Consider the following 19,240-nt stretch of genomic DNA (forward strand, 5'->3'; position numbering starts at 1 on the left):
CTCCAAGCTGAAGAGCCCTAGCCGCTTCAGCCTTTCTTCATAGGGAAGTCGTCCCATCCCCTTTATCATTTTCGTCGCCCTTCTCTACACCTTTTCTAATTCCACTATATCTTTTTTGAGAAGCGGCGACCAGAATTGAACACAGTATTCGAGGTGCGGTCGCACCATGGAGCAATACAAAGGCATTATAACATCCTCATTTTTGTTTTCCATTCCTTTCCTAATAATACCTAACATTCTATTTGCTTTCTTAGCCGCAGCAGCACATTGAGCAGAAGGTTTCAACGTATCATCAACAACGACACCTAGATCCCTTTCTTGGTCTGTGACTCCTAATGTGCAACCTTGCATGACATAGCTATAATTCGGGTTCCTCTTTCCCACATGCATCACTTTGCACTTGCTCACATTAAACGTCATCTGCTATTTAGACACCCAGTCTCCCAGTCTCGTAAGGTCCGCTTGTAATTTTTCACAATCCTCCCGCAATTTTACGACTTTGAATAACTTTGTGTCATCAGCAAATTTAATTACTTCACTAGTTACTCCCATCTCTAGGTCATTTATAAATATGTTAAAAAGCAGCGGTCCCAGCACAGAGCCCTGGGGAACCCCACTAACTACCCTTCTCCATTGAGAATACTGACCATTATATCTGGGGCACCTTTTAAAGCTGTTGATCTGTTTCAGTGCCATGAAGAAGAAAACTGCCAAAGAGAAATCCAACAAAATAATTGGGGGTTGGAGAAGGGAAGATCAGAACATAGTTGTTAAAGTCTTATGATATCAAAAACGGGTGGGTCCACAGCAGTAATATGCAGGAAATAAAGAAAAATATTCAAAAATTCCAAGCAGGCCTAACAAAAAATACTGGGCAACAGAAGAAGCCTGAAGAGATTAACGGTGAAAGAAAAGTTTAAGTTAATTCTTGCATCTGACATCTTACACCAAAAGAAAGCGACTAAGGAACTACATGTGGAAATATCTGTGCATGCTTAGATATGCCTAGTGGCTTTTCAGTGCTTTGTCACATCAACACCATCAGATATCATCAGACTTATGTGACTCATTCTGCTCAACAAAGAAATTAACAGTATATGTTCTGCTCCCATTTAACTATAAGCATGTAAGACTGGGGGGGGGGGGGGTTGATTTCAGCATAAAGGACAGGCAGGTCAGTTAAGAGTGGAGGAGTATACGAGTCCAACTTCCTACACCAAAGATAGCACAATTATGTTGGTTATGAGAGTAATATAAGTATGAGACTGCTTGTTCTGGTTGGTTAGGGGCAGGAGGGGGTGGGGAGGTTGGGATGGGGGAGAAAACTGATAAATTGTTTGGGGAAATAACTTACAGAATATTGTTCCTTCTGTTTCTCATATATGAAAAGTTGTACTTCAATATTTTGGCATTTGTTTATTGGTCTGTCTATGCAAACTTTTCAATAAAAATGATTTTACATAAATATGAGCATGTTATGATTTTATATATCTGTAAGCCAGTTCTCCTGTGAACTACACGATTACTGTATTTCCTGTAAGTTGTAGTCCTACTGCTATTAGCCCCCTTTAAGCACATGTTCCCTGCTCCTATTGTCTCATAGACTTTTCTTATTAGCTCTGCTCTGGCATCAAGCTTGCTAGATAATCAACCCCCCTCCCATCGTGCATCCGAGGTAAAAGAATTTTTGTTTGTGTAGCTTGTTTGGATTCTTCTGCTGAGCCCTCTCCAAATCCCTGAAGGTACATTGTGCTTTTCACAAAGTATTATTACAACTATCACCAGCCAGCCTGTGCGGCTGAACTCCCTAGCCCCTGCAGTCTAAGGGTACTGGGTTAAGAAAAGACGTATACCTGCAGGGGCAGTGACTCTATTCCAATAGCATCTCAACTGCGCTTACTTTCTTTTTGGATTATTTACATTAAAGAACAATTAGAACTAGAGAATTCAGTCTCTTCATGCTGATGTTAAAATATACTTGTTTCGCTCTCTGTCAAACATTGTATTAAGCATCTCTGTGAGACAGAAGAGTACACTTTAAAATCATACTTTAAGAACATTTTATTAATTAAAACTAATTAAATCTTACTGAGGATCCTTTGTTTTTCCGTTTTTCATCACATCGATCATCCTCTGCATCTTCTGAATCTCCATCACTGTCTAGTGTAAGTAATTCTGGGTCTAGTGGGGGCTCATAGAGTGCTGTGTTTAATGGCAAATAACGAAGTTCATCAGGAGAATACCTAAAAAATAAAATTAGTTGCAAGCCACAGTTTTAAATACAAGTCAATTGAATTAACAAGTGTAAATTTAGTATAAGTGAACAAAATCACACATTAAAAATGTTTGGCTCCTTTAAACATTTTGTAGTCTCTCTGAAAGGTTTGAGACTGGAGGGTGAACCCAGAGGTGGATACACAACAATTCAGTTGCATGTGTTGCAAAAGATGCACAATGTCCTCAAAATCCTTCCTCAAGTACACAGATTAATGTAAAGGTCCCTGATGGTTGGCTATAAAATTGGAATAAGGAATGATGGGAGACTGACATGTATAAAATTCTTAAGGGTTGATATTCAGAATGATTTAACCAGGCAAGAGAGACTGGTTAAATTGTGGCAAGTGGGCCATCCCCAGATTTTCAGCGGTACTTAACCATCAAGCGCCCATCATGGCACTCAATGGTTAGCACAGGGCATTCCAGGAGTGGAATCAGGAAGAGCTGAAAGTTTTGTGGGTACCGTCAATATTCAGTACTGGTACCTGCACAGCTAACAAGGCATGTACAACTGCAAATAAGTTATTTCTAAAGTTTCCTGGTTAGCTATGCAGGCCATATCTGCACAATTTCCAGGTGCCACTGAAGTTCCGGATATTCTGTGCCGATGCCCGCACATGGCCCAATTTGTTTACGTTAATTCCACTACAGGAATTTTGATTCTTTTGGGGTTTAAAGGGGGACAAACACTGTGTAGCTTTTCTGTTTAGGTTCTCATAAGGTAATAAGTGTTATCCTTTTTGCAGTCCAGAGTGAAAAGGAACTTCTTGTATAGATTTAATAAGGTTTAGAACAAAATGTAGGGTGACCACCTACAAAATGAACTTAAGATGAATATGTAGAACTTCTTTATGTTTCAACAATTTTTATTATTAAAGAAATCAACATAACACTGCATTATTGCCAATGTTTAACATAAACAGATGTTTTCCACCTCATTTATCCTGTATTAATACAATAAAATCAACTATTATCTTCCATAATATTATTATGTTTCATTCTTCCATCCTTATATCTACTAGTTCCCCCTCCCATTCCCAACCCCCCCTGCCCTCCCATTCTTCATACTCTCCCCTGTAACCCACATTAATCTCCAAGCGTTTCTGGTATCATATAGAATCCATTCATAAAGTATTAATAATCAGACTCCGCCCTTTCTGTGTCATCTTTTCCAAGTAGCAGCCCCAGATTTTAAGAAATCGCATTTTTCTTTTATCATTTCCTTTAGCCTCTTTTGCTTCCCAGACCAACAGTTGGTGTACTTGATTACGCCAGTGCCAAAAATTTGGCGGATTGTGCGCAGTCCAGTGTTGCATAATACATTTCCTTGCTATCAGACATAATTTGCGCCGTAGCAATATTTTATCTGCATTTAAGCTCGGTTGTACCTCCTTCATATCTAATATTAGTTGCAATGGATTCATAGCTACTCTACTACATAACATACCTGTAAGATAAGTAGTTATTTGTCTCCAATATCGTTGTATTAATACACAGTTCCAGAACGCGTGATAAATGGAGTTCTCAGCATTATTACATTTCAAACAAAGAGCTGTTTCAATACCCCCAGATTTATACAGTTGAACCTGAGTAAAATATGCCCTGTGTATCACTCTAAATGCGCATTCTCTATAATCAGTTCCCCCTATCAGGTATGGAATGCTTTTAATTTGTGCTACTATATCCCAGGATTGCAATTCCCTCCCTATATCTTTTTCCCATTTCTGTCTCAACAGGGTCATTTCCTTCTCAGGAGTTAGGCTCCACAATCTCTGATACAGTTGTGATATAGAAGGGGCATTTTCTGTAATTTCCTCAAATAAGTTAATAATTTTATTACCTAACTTAATTTTAAGTGTTTCTTTATTTAATTTTTGTATGTAATGCTTAAGTTGATAATATGCATAAGTATCATGCCAACCTGGCTCCTCTTAATGAAGCAGCTGCGGTAATGGTTTAATATCCCCATTCTCCCCTAATGCGTCTGCCAGAGTTTTCACACCTAACTTTTCCCATTCATCAAAAGTTTTATTCTCCATTCCTGGTTTGAAGACCGGATTTCCTCTAATACTTAGTAACTCCGTTATTCTTGAGTCTCCACCTAAGAATGTACCTATAAATTGCCACACCTCTCTCAAGGGCTTAAGTAGAATATTGTGTCTAATTCTATGAGGGGTCTCCACATTCCGCAGATGCAACAAGGTGGTTAAGTGATATGGACTAAATAGTGCATCTTCTATCTCTATAGGTGTATGATCAGGAGATTGGAATAGTCTATCTCTCACCAGTCGCAATAAACATGCCATGTTATAATATTTAATATTGGGAATTCCCAGACCCCCCTGTCTCCAACCTCCCAACATGTATTTTTGTTGTATTTTAGCTTTTTTCTTGGCCCAACAAAATCTGAACATTATTCGGTACAAGCGCTTTATATCTTTCTGCAGCAAGGCTATAGGTAAGATCTGCAAAATATATAACCATCTCGGTAATATCACCATTTTGAGAAGATTAATCCTCCCTGTGAGCGAGAGTGTTAACGTACCCCATGAGTCTAATTGTTGTTTTGTCTGCTCCAATAATTTTTCATGTAGAACTTCTTTATTGTGATTAAATTGGGTACATGACTCCTATGTGACCAAGGACTGAAGTTCACCTACTCTTCTAGTCAAAATAACAGCTACTAAAAAAAAAAAAAAAAAGAGCATGTTCTAGGTAATAAACTTGAGAGAAGCAGATACCAATGGCTCAAAGGGTAGCTTTGTAAGTGAGGTAAGAACAACATTGAGTTCCCCATGATACAGGTTTCTCTGGCTTGAAATGAAGCAGCCTCTTCATGAATTGAGAATGACTAGAAGTCTGCCATTGGGGACATGATAAGCTGAGACTACACTGAGATATATTTCAATGGAGGATATCTGCAGCCTATGCTGAAAGAAATGGTATAGATAATAGACTTTGGTACTCTAATGACACCAAATTATGTCATGACCACGTGAAAATACCAGATAATCTGTTCCACTTAAATGAAAGATATGAATTTTCATCCTCTAATCATCTTCATTTTCCGTAACAGCAAACCCTCCTTTCAATATCATCATATTTCCTGTGCTGGAGTGTACAAAAAGCTACAGGTTACCCTTAACAACGAACACTCCCTCACAGAGCCACTTTAAATCCTGCAGTACAGAGCAGAAAGAGCATGGCTCAGTCACAGCAGAGTAGAAGGGCATGGTTCAGGCAACCAGATAAAAACTCTGAGAGACCCAGTGAAGACAAGAACAGTCCTCCAGCATATAACCAGCAGAAGCTTAATGCAGGTAGGCCAAGTTTTACCTTGGAACCTTGTGAAATCCTATTCCTGAAGGCTAGGCTTGACTTTAGTTAATCCTGAAGACAAAAGACTAGTACACACTGAGACTGTGGGGGCCCTGACAGGGACAGGGATGCATGAAGATTGTAACTGCATTCCAAGAGATTTTTATTCCTGTTGCACACACCTGTGAAGGGAACAGGTTTTTAATATTCTTTTGAGTATCAAGTGTTTCACATTATCTCCAAATAAGGAGTAATCAGTTTCTGGTACCTCTGCCAGCCTCTTGTGGACATCCTCATATAGGTTAGAAGTCCATAACCATTCAAGATACTTGGTGGTAATGGCAGAGACCAAATTCCTTGAGACATCATACACTGAATGTATAAGAAAACTATTTTAGCAGATGCTGGACAGATGGAACCTGGGCCTGTGGGCTGGGAAAGGAGGACTGCATCTTTTGGAAAATGTTTATGTTGTCTCATATAAAACTAATGAGCTGCAATGCAGGCAGATGGCATTACCTCTTGGAATGCCTTCTTGCCCAAATGGTTCAAGAGCCTAGGATCATTGCCAGGAGATGTTTTTGAGAACTCTGAATTTTCTTCTCTTCAAAGCCTCCTCCACTATGACAGAGGAGTGGAAAAGCTGGACTTTACTGAAATCTGGAGCTGGCTGAAACTTATATTTCACATCCAAATGAAACTACAGTGTAGTAAATTTAAAACAAATTGTAGAAAATGTTTCGTCACCCAACGCATAATTAAACTCTGGAATTCATTGCCGGAGAACGTGGTGAAGGCGGTGAGTTTAAAAAGGGGTTAGACAGTTTCCTAAAGGACAAGTCCATAAACCACTACTAAATGGACTTGGGAAAAAGCCACAATTGCAGGAATAACATGTATAGAATGTTTGTACATTTGGGAAGCTTGCCAGGTGCCCTTGGCCTGGATTGGCCGCTGTCATGGACAGGATGCTGGGCTCGATTGACCCTTGGTCTTTTCCCAGTGTGGCATTACTTATGTACTTATCCATCCTGTTGAATTACAAGTGTAGTATGCTATATGTGAAACTGTTGTTCTTGTATAAAGCCATGAACTGGTATAGAAACAATAGCTTGGTGGGGGGGGGGGGGGGGGGGGGGGGGGACTCTGAACTTTTAAAGCCTAAAGGCATACAGATATGGTTTTGCTTCCTACTGTAGTTGGAAAGGTACATCTCATCATGCATTGAACGAAATCTGGGGTATAAGATGTCTTCATAGAGATACATTCTGAGCTGGAGGGGAGAATGGATCAGAATAAATTTCCCACAGACTACTCCTCCATATCCAGAAAGGATTTAGGAGGGATGAAATTTGAACCCTCACAAAATGTATTGGATGACCTCCAGATTCAGAGCATGGCAATGACCGAAAATCACATGCGCATCCACAGGTTAGAAAAAACAAATCACAATCACTGTAATCCCAAACAGGTGAATATTTGCAATCAACTTATCTGACGTTGTCTTCAAACTGCATGTCTTCATATCTGCTACCAGTGAGTCCCCAATACCCGACAGGGAATCCCCGTTTCACTAAAGCTGCGTCAGGGGTAGTTGTCCTGTGTCATGACCACTGTTCACTAAGATTCAGCAGGCTTTAGCTGACAAAAACACCAGTACTATTTAAACCCTAGAGCTCTACCTCCTTGATCCAAGGATAGACAATACGTTTGCAGATCTAATTAAAAACCCCCCACAGACCATTCAACTCTTACGTTCAGTCCATGGAGCTCAACAGAATTAAAGAAAAAAATCCAGGGTTGCTCAGATTGACGTAACAGACACCCAAAATCTCCCCTATGAGCAGAACACTGCAATTGTTCTAATGTAATACATTATAGCTCATCCAATCAGTGACCATATTGCTCACAGTGTGCCACCAGGGGGACTTCTACTACTACTACTACTACTACTCAACATTTCTAGAGCGCTACTAGGGTTACGCAGCGCTGTACAATTTAACAAAGAGAGACAGTCCCTGCTCAAAGAGCTTACAATCTAATAGACAAGTGAACGGTCGGTCCGATCGGGGCAGTCAAATTGGGGCAGTCTGGATTCACTGACTTCTCATTTACTTAATTTCATACAAGACCGGTACTCCATCAACTTTATTTTTTTTTTTTAATTTATAGAAGTGTTTATTGAAATTTGTTAACCAGTACAATCATCATGAAACTCAGTACATAACCTTTTGTGAATTTTGTATCAAATCACATTCATAAGTCTGAACATATCTAGACATCGGCAAACAAAAATGCTTAATTCAAAACTATTTCCACTTCAAACTTTTTCCAATTTTTACATGTTATGAATCCCCCCCAAGAGCTATTTTTCCCTTCTACTAACTTGTCCCTCTCCCCCCCTCCCACCCCCCCCCTCCCTCTAACACTTGTTCACACCCTTTATCGCCAATTTCCTTTCAAGAATGGTTCCCAAATCCTTGCCCATTTAGTCTTAGTTTTTCGCTTTTCTGCAGTCAATCTCTCCATCTCACATATATAATGCAGTTTTGTTATCCATCGTACCAGTGAGGGGACTTTTGGGGACTTCCAGTGGTATGCTAGGTTCAAGCGAGCTGCATGTAGTGAATCCCTAATCAATAGCCACTGATCCTGTGTACAGCCCTCCGGCCTTTGTCCTAATACAAAAACAAGGGGATGCCACTGCACAGATCGTCCCACCCAGACTTGCAAGCGGTTTTGTACCCCTCTCCAGTATGCCTGTGCCTTTCGGCATGACCACCAAATGTGACCCATAGTTCCCGGCCCCCCACAATTTCTCCAGCACTCCCCCGACACATTAGTATACATGTGATGTAACCGTACCGGTGTCAGATACCATCGGTAAAACACCTTGACAGCGTTTTCTTGCATTGTCACTGCTAAAGAAGATCTCAGTGTCTGTTTTTCTAGAGACTGCCAATTTGTGTCTGATAGGGTGAACTGTAGCTCCTGTTCCCATCTTCTCCTGTGTAAAACAGAAGGTTTGGCATTCGCCCCCTGGTACCTATAGAGGTAGGAAATCAGTCCACGCGAGCCCTTCAGAGCTACACATGCCTCCTCCAGCGGGTGTACATCACGTCGCATAGAAGCTCTATACGTTGATCCTTTCAAAAAATGAGCCAACTGTAAGTAAGCAAAATGATCACTAGGCCTAAGCCCAAAATCATCCCTCAGTGTGTCAAATGTTGTAAGATTTTCTCCTGTGTGTACCTGTCCCATCATGTCCAATCCCGCCTCTGCCCATCTGCAAAAGGTGTTATTGCCAATACCAGGTTCGAACAAGGGATTATCCACTATTGGGGCCAAGCCAGATATTGGGGGCTGCCGTTCTGGGAACATTAAGTCCCAGTAATAAAATGTGGTCTGAACCGTTGGTGGGAACCTATCTACCCGACCTCTGTGTTTGTTTAACATCCACATCAAATGGCCAAGGGACCTGGAACCCGTCAGTTCTTGCTCTAAAGTAACCCACAATTTAAAATCCTCTTTTCTAAACCAATCTACCGCCGCTCTCGCCTGTGCTGCAGTGTAGTACCAGAACAGGTTTGGCACTCCTAGCCCTCCCTGCCTCTTGGACCTGTACAGAAAAGCTCTGGGCAGCCTTGGTCTTCTCTGATTCCAGACAAATCTAATGAGCATATCCTGAAGTCCCGACAGAAAGGACCTGGGCAGTCGCAATGGGAGGACTTGAAACAGGTATAAGAAACGTGGTAGAATATTCATTTTGATCGCGGCAATGCGCCCAAACCAGGATAAACTCATTGTCTGCCATCTGTCCAAATCTCGTTGTATTTCTCTCTTAAGGGCAGGATAATTAACTGCAAACAGCTCAGACAATTGCCCTGAAATCTTCACGCCGAGGTAACTTAAGGCACTAGTTGTCCACTTAAAAGTAAAGGTCTCTTGTAGGGAGTCCCTCACCTCTCGAGATAGATCCACCGCTAGTCCCACTGACTTACTAACATTCAGTTTATAGCCTGAGATCTTGGTATAGTCCTCTATCTCCTTCAATAAATTTGGAAGGGAAATCAAAGGCTTTGTGAGGGACAGGAGCACATCGTCCGCAAACAGGGCAATTTTATATTCATGAGATCCCACCCTTACTCCCGAGATATCGTCATTTTCCCTAATAGCTGCCGCCAAGGGCTCCATAGCTAAGTCAAATAGTAGGGGGGACAGCGGGCATCCTTGTCTAGTTCCTCGTCCAAGGATGAAGGAGCTTGAGGTTCCCCCGTTCACTCTTACACACGCCTGGGGCGAGGAATATAGTGCCTGGATCCATGTTCTGAAAATCTGACCTATCCCCATCCTATGCAGAGCCTTATCTAGGTATCCCCAGTGTACCCGATCGAATGCCTTTTCCGCATCCAACCCAAGCAACACTAAAGGCTGATGTTTTGTCTGAGCTGCATACACCAAGTCTATCGTACGGCGTATATTATCCATTGCCTGCCTCTTTGCTACGAAGCCCACCTGGTCTGGATGAACCAAGCCAGGAAGCATTAGGCCCAAGCGGTTTGCCAGCACCTTCGCCAGTATCTTAATATCTGTATTGAGTATAGATATGGGTCTATAAGAAGCACATTCCGTGTTGTCTTTACCAGGCTTTGGTATTACTGCCACCCATGCCTCCATCATAGACTTTGGAAAAGGAGCTCCCTCTCTAACTGAGTTAATAATTTTCGTTAAATAGGGCGCCAATTCAAAAACGAATGTCTTATAAAACTCGTTTGTGAAGCCGTCCAAACCGGGCACCTTACCCGTCGGTAATGCTTTAATCACCCTTATTACCTCATCTACCCTCACCGGAGCTTCTAATTCTTCCCGTTTCAAGTCTGACAGTTTCGGCAGATTCTTATTCGCCAAATAGTCCTCGATTTGCCCAGTCTGTACAGCAGCATCCTCTTTGTATAACAGCTCATAGTATTTAGCAAAACGGTCTCTGATCTGTGTTGATTTGTGAACCATGTGTCCCTTGACATCCCTAACTCTCAATATGTGTCGGTCAACTCTTAATTTTCTTAATTTGGAGGCCAACAACCTTCCAGGCTTGTTGCTACACTCATAGTAAGTCTGATTCAACCTTGCGTGCACAAATTTAAGACTTGCCTCATGCAAAGCTGCGATTTCCAACCTCTTTGCCTGTAATTTTCGGTAGTCAGACACAGATCCAGACGTCCTGTATCTGAGCTCCAAAACACCCACTTGCTCCGTACATTGCTTCAAGCGTGTTTTATGGACTCGGGCTTTTATACTAGCATGCTTTATAAAATGCCCTCTTGAAACCGCCTTAAAGGCATCCCACACTATGGCAACCGGCGGTCCAGAGTCCCAATTGAGTGTAAAATATTCTCGCAAGACTGGAAGGAAGCTAGCCCGAACCTCTGGGTCTTGTAATAAATTATTATTAAAAGTCCATCTCTTTTCTCCAGCCTCTTCCCTCAGAGAGGGGACAACCCCCCAGACCGGAGCATGGTCTGAGATGGTTATACTCCCTATGGAGGAGCCCCCCCCTCCCTCCGACAATGATCTATCAAGGAAAATGTAATCTAATCTGGAGTACGTAAGATGCACCTGAGAGTAATAGGTGTAGTCTCTTGCTCCTGGGTTATCCAACCTCCACATATCATACAAACCCACCTCCTGCACAAAGTTTTTTAAAGCCTGAGAGAGCTTGCAGTCTGTCGGAGCAGGAGGAGATGACCGGTCAAGACCAGGTTGCATAGTAGCGTTAAAATCTCCCGCCACCAGCACTTTACCCCTGACAAAAGTCTGCAGCTCCCTTTGAAGCCGGATAAAAAAACGCTCTTGCTTCTCATTGGGTGCATATACACACACCAATGTAAACTCCTCCTGCTCCAACTTTACATGCAAGAATAAAAATCTCCCCTCTTTATCTCTTCTCTGATGTAATATTTGTACATTGACTTCCTTATGAAACAAAATAGCTACCCCTCTTTTTTTAACCCCTGTGGTATCGGAGGCACAAGCCACCTTTGGGTATTGCTTAGAGACCAGTAGCCCCTCATGTCTTCGTAAAAGATGGGTTTCTTGGAGAAAAACAACATGTGGTTTTACTAGGCTCAACTCCCGCAGTAGGGCATGTCTTTTGTATGGAGAATTTAGCCCCTTTATATTATAACTTAAGAATTTATAATCTGTCATTTAGGATTCACAAATTGGACCATATATTCGCGAAAAGGTGTGTAAGACTTGTAATAGCCCCGCTCCTATTGATTGATTCGCCACCCCCCCTCCCTTCCCCCCCTCTCTGCCTCCCACATTCTCATCCACCAAGTGGCACCCTTAAGCACCTCTTGGGATATTAGAGAAACGCAACCCCCAAAACAAATACCCCCTAGACTTCTCCCCACCTTTTCAACACATAACCCTCCCTCTCTATTTCACATTTACCAATCGCCCCCGTCTCTTCATTAAAGTATAATCTGCTTAGTGTTTCCAAGTCATTACTTGCAACCCTGCAATGAAAGAGAAAAATATGAAATCCAGCAACACAGTCTTATTTATACAGTCACATCTTGGTACTTGATGCTTTCATTTTCTGCGGGACCCTTTTCCACTTCTGTAGACGTGCCTTGGTCATAGGAGCCACCCCTGTAGGTACCGCCTCGACTGCAGTCAGGCCCATCTCGTATAGATTCCTCCAGGCATCTGCCACTTTCCGGCTTCTCCATTGCTTTCCCTTGATTTCATAGCAAATGGCAAATGGAAAGGCCCATCTGTAGGCAATCTTTTCCTTGTTCAGGATCTCAATCACCGGTTTCATCGCACGCCTCTGTGTCAAGGTGAATAGTGAAAGATCCTGAAAAACCGAAACCTGTGCATCCTTAAAAACCAGAGCTGGAAGCCGCCTTGCTTTCTGCAGAATCATTTCTTTATATGCATAGGAGGAAAAGCGAACCAGGATATCTCTTGGTTTATTGTCCGCTCGGGTACCCTGCACTCTGTGTGCTCGATCCATGGTCGCCTCTACTGGGTCCCAGATCTCCCCCATTATCTTTTCACATAGGGCACGCACCATAACTTGGACATTTTCCGCATTACCTTCTTCTGGGACCCCACGGAATCTCAAATTGTGCCTTCTTCCCCTGTTTTCCAAATCGTCAAGTTTATACTTATAGTCCTCCACTTGTTCCTGCAGCTGAGAAATCTGGATTCCCAGTGCGCCATGTTGTTCCTCCTGCTCGTCCACGCGTTCTTCTAAAGTTTCGACTCGCCCTCCTAACTCCTTTAGGTCCAAACTGATGGCATCCACATGCTCCAATATTTCCACCTTGGAAGCTTTTATTTCCTCTCGGAGTGCTTCTAAACAGCGAGTTAGTTCTTTGGACGGGCTGTTTTTTGACGCGGGACGGCGTGATGCCACGTGGGAGGCAGCCGAATCAGAGTCGGACATCGTCGGGGAAACGGGGCGCGAAAGACTCCTCGCCGTCCGTCTCTTCGCCGTACCCTCGTTCCCTCGCAGCTGCGACGAAGGGAGTTTGCTCATTTTGATCCGTGAGGTTTGCCCCGCGGTTTCTCTATATCGCTGCCTAGTTCAGAGTGTTATGAGCACGACTAAAGCTGATTTGAGGTAGGTGAGTGTCGGAGCTAATCGTCTAGGCGGCCATTTGTCTCCGTGACGTCACTTCCTCCCATCAACTTTATTTTTAAACTCCTCCAGGTTTGTCCAATATGCAAAAGTCACATGGGCACCATATCAGGTAGATCACCCCTACTGATTCACAATTGGTAGTGTATCTCAAAGTGCATTTTTTTTCCAGTTCTTAAATGTACAAATCCAGTTGTCACTTTATAATCTAATCTAGGAATTTCTTGACCGCTCAATCCTACTGATCCTGGGCGGTTTACAAAAAATATTAAGTCCATAAAAGCACAAAATGAACTCAAAATACAATAAAGTAATTATATATAAAGCTAGTATATACTAGTAAAGTCATAAATCTAAACTGCCAGAAATTTATCAAAAAGATAAGTTTTCAACTTTTTCCTAAAAAAAGAAGAAACATCCATCCTAAAGGCAAATCATTCCAAATGGAGACTAAAAAAATATGAAAGAGAGGCCTTTCAATATCTACTATATTGGAGACCAGTGGGTAAAGGGAAAAGAGTAGAAAACGATTTTTTGAACGATATTCATAATTAGGAGAGGATTTCAGTAAATTAATCAGAAAATCAGGAGTCAAATCATACAAAGCCTTGTAAACAAAACAAAGAACCTTACATACAATTCTTGCTTGTATTGGACTTGTATTGGAAGCCAAAGGAGGTGCTCTTTCATATTTAGCACATCTACAAATAATTCTTGCTGCTGTATTCTGAATTAATTGTAATTTAATCAATGACATTCGAGGTAGACTTATATAGATTGAATTAATAAAGTATCACAGCTTGAACCAGCAGAGCAAAATGCTCTTCATAAAATAAAGAACAAATAAGTCTTAATTGTTTAAGCTTAAAAAAATATGTTCATCATTAAACTATTTATCTGGGGCTCAAAGGATAGAGCCGAATCCAAAATAACCCCAAGAACTCGAGATCATTGTATCACTGGTAGTGACATCCTATTAGATAAAAAGAACGGATGAAGGGATGCAGTTCTGGTTATCTTATTGATATGAGGGTGTAAGGGCAGGGATTGGTCTAAAATCACCCCAAGATAGCAGACTTCTTGGTCATTTACTTTAAGTGATAAAGGCAGGAGAAAAAGGGGTCTCATGAAATGAAGAGAACTTCTGTTTTGTTTTTAAATAATTTATTGCCAATCCATAGCAAGCCAACCACACCATTAAAGCAAATGGCTATGGCCAAAGACTGCACACCCTCTGACATTAAAAAGGGAGAATACAACATGATATCATCCACATATAAGTGGAAATACATATTATGTGATCAAACTAGCTTGGTATGAGAAACTGGCATCATGAATTGATTTGTAATGGAGATATTCTTCCAATTCGCAAAATGGAGAAGTACATAAGCACATAAGTATTGCCATACTGGGAAAGACCAAAGGTCCATCAAGCCCAGCACCCTGTTTCCAACAGTGGCCAATCCAGATCACAAATACCTGGCAAGATCCCAAAAAAGTACAAAACATTTTATACTGCTTATCCCAGAAATAGTGGATTTTCCCCAAGTCCATTTAATAACGATCTATGGACTTTTCCTTTGGGAAGCCGTCCAAACCTTTTTAAAACTCCACTAAGCTAACCACCTTTACTACATTCTGGCAACGAATTCCAGAGTTTAGTTTACAGTACACAGTCTCTCAACACAGAATGGGTATTGCGTGATGGTAATTGCAGCAAGTGTTGCATATAATCAGGTAGAAGACTGAACAAAATTTGATAAACAAGAGTGCACAGTTTAAAGGTGACTCTTGCATTTTTAGGAAGCTAATGCAACTTGATTAAAGAGGGGCTGATTTGGTAAACTGAAAGGCTCTGCATACAAGACGGGCCACAGTGTTCTGAGCTGTGAAGTTTTTTTGATAAAACGGATTTTCAAACCTAAGAAAACAGCATTACAATAATCAAACTTGAAAACTAAGGATTGTACTAAAAAACGAAATAGTGAATTTCAAAAGAAAGGCCTCAGTCTTTTTAATCTCCATAGGGAATTAAAGACACTAGAAACTACCAAAGAAACCTATGGTTCAAATGACAAATACCGATCGACAGTTAATCCCAGGATTTTCAAGATGGCAGAAAAAGGGTAAAACACATTATCAACTGAGTAGTATTTGTTAGTCGTTGGGTGAGCAGAATTAGTTAGGATTAGGAACTTGGTTTTGTCTCTATTTAGCTTCAATTTGAAAGCAGCAACTCAAGATTCCATCAAATCTAAGCCGGATTTAATTCTAAGCAGGTCTTCATCACTATAAATAAAAGTGTTAAAGCCACACAAATCTAGAAATCTTTCTTGTGGGAGGGGGGGGGGAAATCATTACATTAAACAGAATGGGATAAAAATGTATCTTGCAGCCTTGCTCCAGTTTATCTCCTGTTTCTGCCTGTGACTTGTTCTAACCCTGCTCCGTGTTCCAGCCTTGTTCTTACCTTGCTCCACCCCTGACTGCAAACTCCAGTCTTGCCCGCCGCTAATCAGGGCCTAGCCAGCCTTCGGGTTGGCTAGGTAGTGTCAACTTGGCTGCGCCCCAAGGGTTCACCAAGGGCTGTGAAAGACTGCAAAAGCCATGAGCTTGGGCGAGTCACCTGCCTTGCAGCTGGTCCTCCAGCTCCAGCAATTTTCTGATTCTGTTCAGGACCTGACTAGCCACATGGACCAGCTCCAGCCTCTCCAGGACCTCACCCAGGAGGGCCAGCAGCTATGGACTCAACTTCAGCAGATTACTGACACCCTTCAGGGGTATGTACTCAGCTTGTGGCGATGCAAACCACGGGTCCTCCAGGTCCGAACCTGCCTCCAGGATCCGCTCAAGCGGTGCCACCTCCGGTTTACTCAGCGTCTCAGACTCAACTCTCAGCACCACCGAACTTTGATGGGAACCTCAAGACATACCAAGGATTTATTAACCAGTGTATGATGAACATTGAACTAGAGCCCTCTAATTTTCCTTTGGCTTGAGTTGATTACCTTTATTGTCTCTCTCCTTTCTGGGCAAGCACTGGCTGGGCCTCTCCCCTGGGAGTGCAGAATGACCCGCTCATGTCCAACTTGGCTGCCCTCCTCGCACACTTCTGGCAGGTGTTTGATGAGTCGGGGCGTCTTTCTCGGTAGTGTCCAAGCTCCTGCGTCTACAACAAGGGGACCTAACTGTGGGCCAGTATGCCAATCAATTCCAGACCCTGGTTTCTGAACTGCAATGGAATCAGGAGTCCCAGGTGGCCATCTTTTGGCAGGGCTTGGCGGGCCACATTAAGGATGAACTGGCGGGACGGAATCTCCTCACCAATTTGGATGTCCTGGCTTCCCTATGCATCAAGGTGGACATCTGCTTTCAAGAGAGGCTAAGGAACGTGAAAGTAAATGCTGCTCTATACGGTTGATACCACAGTTGCAGGATCTTAGACGCCAGCTTCTCTTGCCCCCCTGCCTTCACTGCTTGCAAATCTCTCCCATGAATATTCATTGTGGCTATCCTGAAAACCTGACTGGCTGGGGTGCCTCCTGGACCAGGTTTGGGAACCACTCTGCTAAACGATGTCTCAGGAAATCAGGAACACTTCCAGACCTAGGAGTTGTGGAGGAGATGTCCCTAGGTCTTTCCTGAGTTGTTTCAACCTCGCTCTGTTCTCTCCCTGTCACCCTTCTTTGGGGCAATAAATGGATTGTAGTCCAAGCTCTCTTCGATTCCAGCATAGCCGGGAACTTTGTGAACGAATGGCTAATACACCAGTGTGACCTTTCTGTGAATTCCCTCAGAAAATCCCTTTGCATTTCCTCGGTCTACAGACACTCACTACCAGGGTGTGAGGGGGTTTATAGAACACTGCCTCTCACCCTTAAGAAAAGTCCCTCTAACTAGCCTGGGTCACCTTAAGAGCACTAATCCCGTCCTGGGAGGAAGTGAGCTGGGAGGGGCGGAGTCAATACCTGGGAGTTTAAAAGACAGATCCAGGCCAAGAATAAGGAGGTCCAGGGAAGGAAGCAGTGAAGCACAAGTCTATACTTTCACTGAATGTGTTTAGCTGCTTTAACCTGGGTATATGGCTTCTTATTTCTTGTTGAGACTTGCAAGCCTTGCTGAGGCCTATTCGAGACTTTTACTAAATAAGAGAAACTGTTGCATCTGAGGTTCTTGGCCTGTGAAGTAACAGGTCCCAGGTGAATAAAAGCATTTACTTTCACCTTTATATGCCCTGTCTGCCTGAGTTATTACCAGGGCCACCCAATAACCCTCAACCAGGGTCTCACACACAGCATCTGCGGGCTACTACTCAACCTATTCCCCTTCAGGTAGGTTATCAGCATCAAGAGAATTTCATGTACTCTCCATATCTGGTCATTTTGGGGCTTCCCTGTTTGCAGAAACATGAACCTCATATTGACTGGCACTCCGGGGACATTCCAGCCTGGGGTCCCACCTGTTCTCGGTCTTGCTTAACATCTGTTCAACCTAAGCACATGTTGGATTCACCCGAGGGCAAGCCTTCCATCTTGGAATCTCAACCCAAGATGGACCCTGCAAACATTCTTGCTGTCTCCAACATCATTGTACCCCCGGAGAGAATTCTAGACCCCAAGCGATCAAGGAAGCAGACCTTGCATGGGATACGCAACTTCAAGTCTACAGGATACACAGGATATGCTAGATGTCAGAAGGATAATATGTGGAAACCTACTATCAGTGCTCATGCCCCTGTACTTATAAGACATTGTCAACATCTTCATTTCCTCAAACTCGAACCCAAGGGCCCAGGGAGGGGGTACCGTCATACTCCTCACCTGTTCTCTGTGGTCTCCAGCAGCATTCCGTGCCAAGAAGGATCTGTTTACTTCCTGACAACCCAGAACATCCTTTAAAGCCCTGCAAGAGGGCGCTAGCTGATGTCATCACTTCATTTGGTAGTATTTAAGGAAGTTCCTGTCTCCCAACCAGTGCCTTTGGAACAGGTCTCCCTAGAGTTGTCTCGTGTGTGTTGCAGCCTTGTTCCAGTTTGTCTCCTGTTACTGCCCGTGTCTTGTTCTAACCCTGCTCCGTGTTCCAGCCTTGCTCCTGCCCTGCTTCCTGCCTTGTCTTCCAAGCTCTGGCCTTGCCCAGGTGTCTCGCCCACTGCCAGTCGAGGCCTAGCCAGTTCTCTGGTTGGCTAGATAGCGTCAACTTGGCTGTGGCCCAAGGGTTCACCTCGGGTCGTGACATAGCTATTTTCCTGCCTTCTTTTCGCTGTTTCAGAAATTGTACTTTGTAACCTATAAGAGATTGAAGAAAAGTGAAAAGCTGTTCCCCTACTTCTTTAGAAAATACTAGCAGCCTCCCCCCCCCCCCCCCCCACACTTCTTACTTTTATTTATTTTCCTAAGAGGTTTGTTGATCCTACAAATCTTCTTCCTGTTTTGGCTCAGCTCTATTTCCCCAAGATTTTCCCATCCAGCTAACGACACTGAAGTACTCCTGTCTTGACATCGTTTTTTTGAAGTCTAGAAATCTTGCCTTTGAATGCATCATTACAGTCTGTGCTCTAATATTGAACCACACCATCTAGTGATATCTGGATGCCAGATTAATCACCCATGATGACTCTTCATTCAAAAGCACCAGGTCCAATATTATCCTTCTGCCCCCCCCCCCCCCCCCCCCCCGGATGGCTTCTGTTACAAATTGATGGAACAGTTCTCTCTACAAGGACCTCAGATTTTCATACTTCTAGACACCACAAGCAGGGTGTCCCAATCAGTACCTGGCAAACTGAAATCACCTAGTAACAGCATTTCCTTTTCATAGCCATTTTGTGATTCTCATCAACTAAATTTATAGCTACAGTTTTTCTTCCTCCTGCAAAGGAGGTATATATCATGCCAATATAAATAGGTATTCCATTTCCTCCTAAATGAATTTACTTTAATACAGAAGTTTATATTCTGCTTAACTATAAAATAGTTCAAGAAGGATTACAAC

General features: G+C 42.7%; 1 protein-coding gene across 2 annotated transcripts in view; it reads right to left on the bottom strand.

Moving 5' to 3' along the window:
• Positions 1–19,240, bottom strand: part of LOC115465460 (PHD finger protein 10-like) — a 282,287-nt gene that overhangs the window by 116,620 nt on the left and 146,427 nt on the right. For both annotated transcript variants that reach the window (XM_030195940.1, XM_030195942.1), the window contains one exon: positions 2,090–2,243. In XM_030195940.1, coding sequence (XP_030051800.1) covers positions 2,090–2,243 — 154 coding nt within the window. The remainder of the gene's footprint in view (positions 1–2,089; positions 2,244–19,240) is intronic.

Source organism: Microcaecilia unicolor, chromosome 3 (assembly GCF_901765095.1).
Source record: "Microcaecilia unicolor chromosome 3, aMicUni1.1, whole genome shotgun sequence".
Classification (NCBI taxonomy): domain Eukaryota; kingdom Metazoa; phylum Chordata; class Amphibia; order Gymnophiona; family Siphonopidae; genus Microcaecilia; species Microcaecilia unicolor.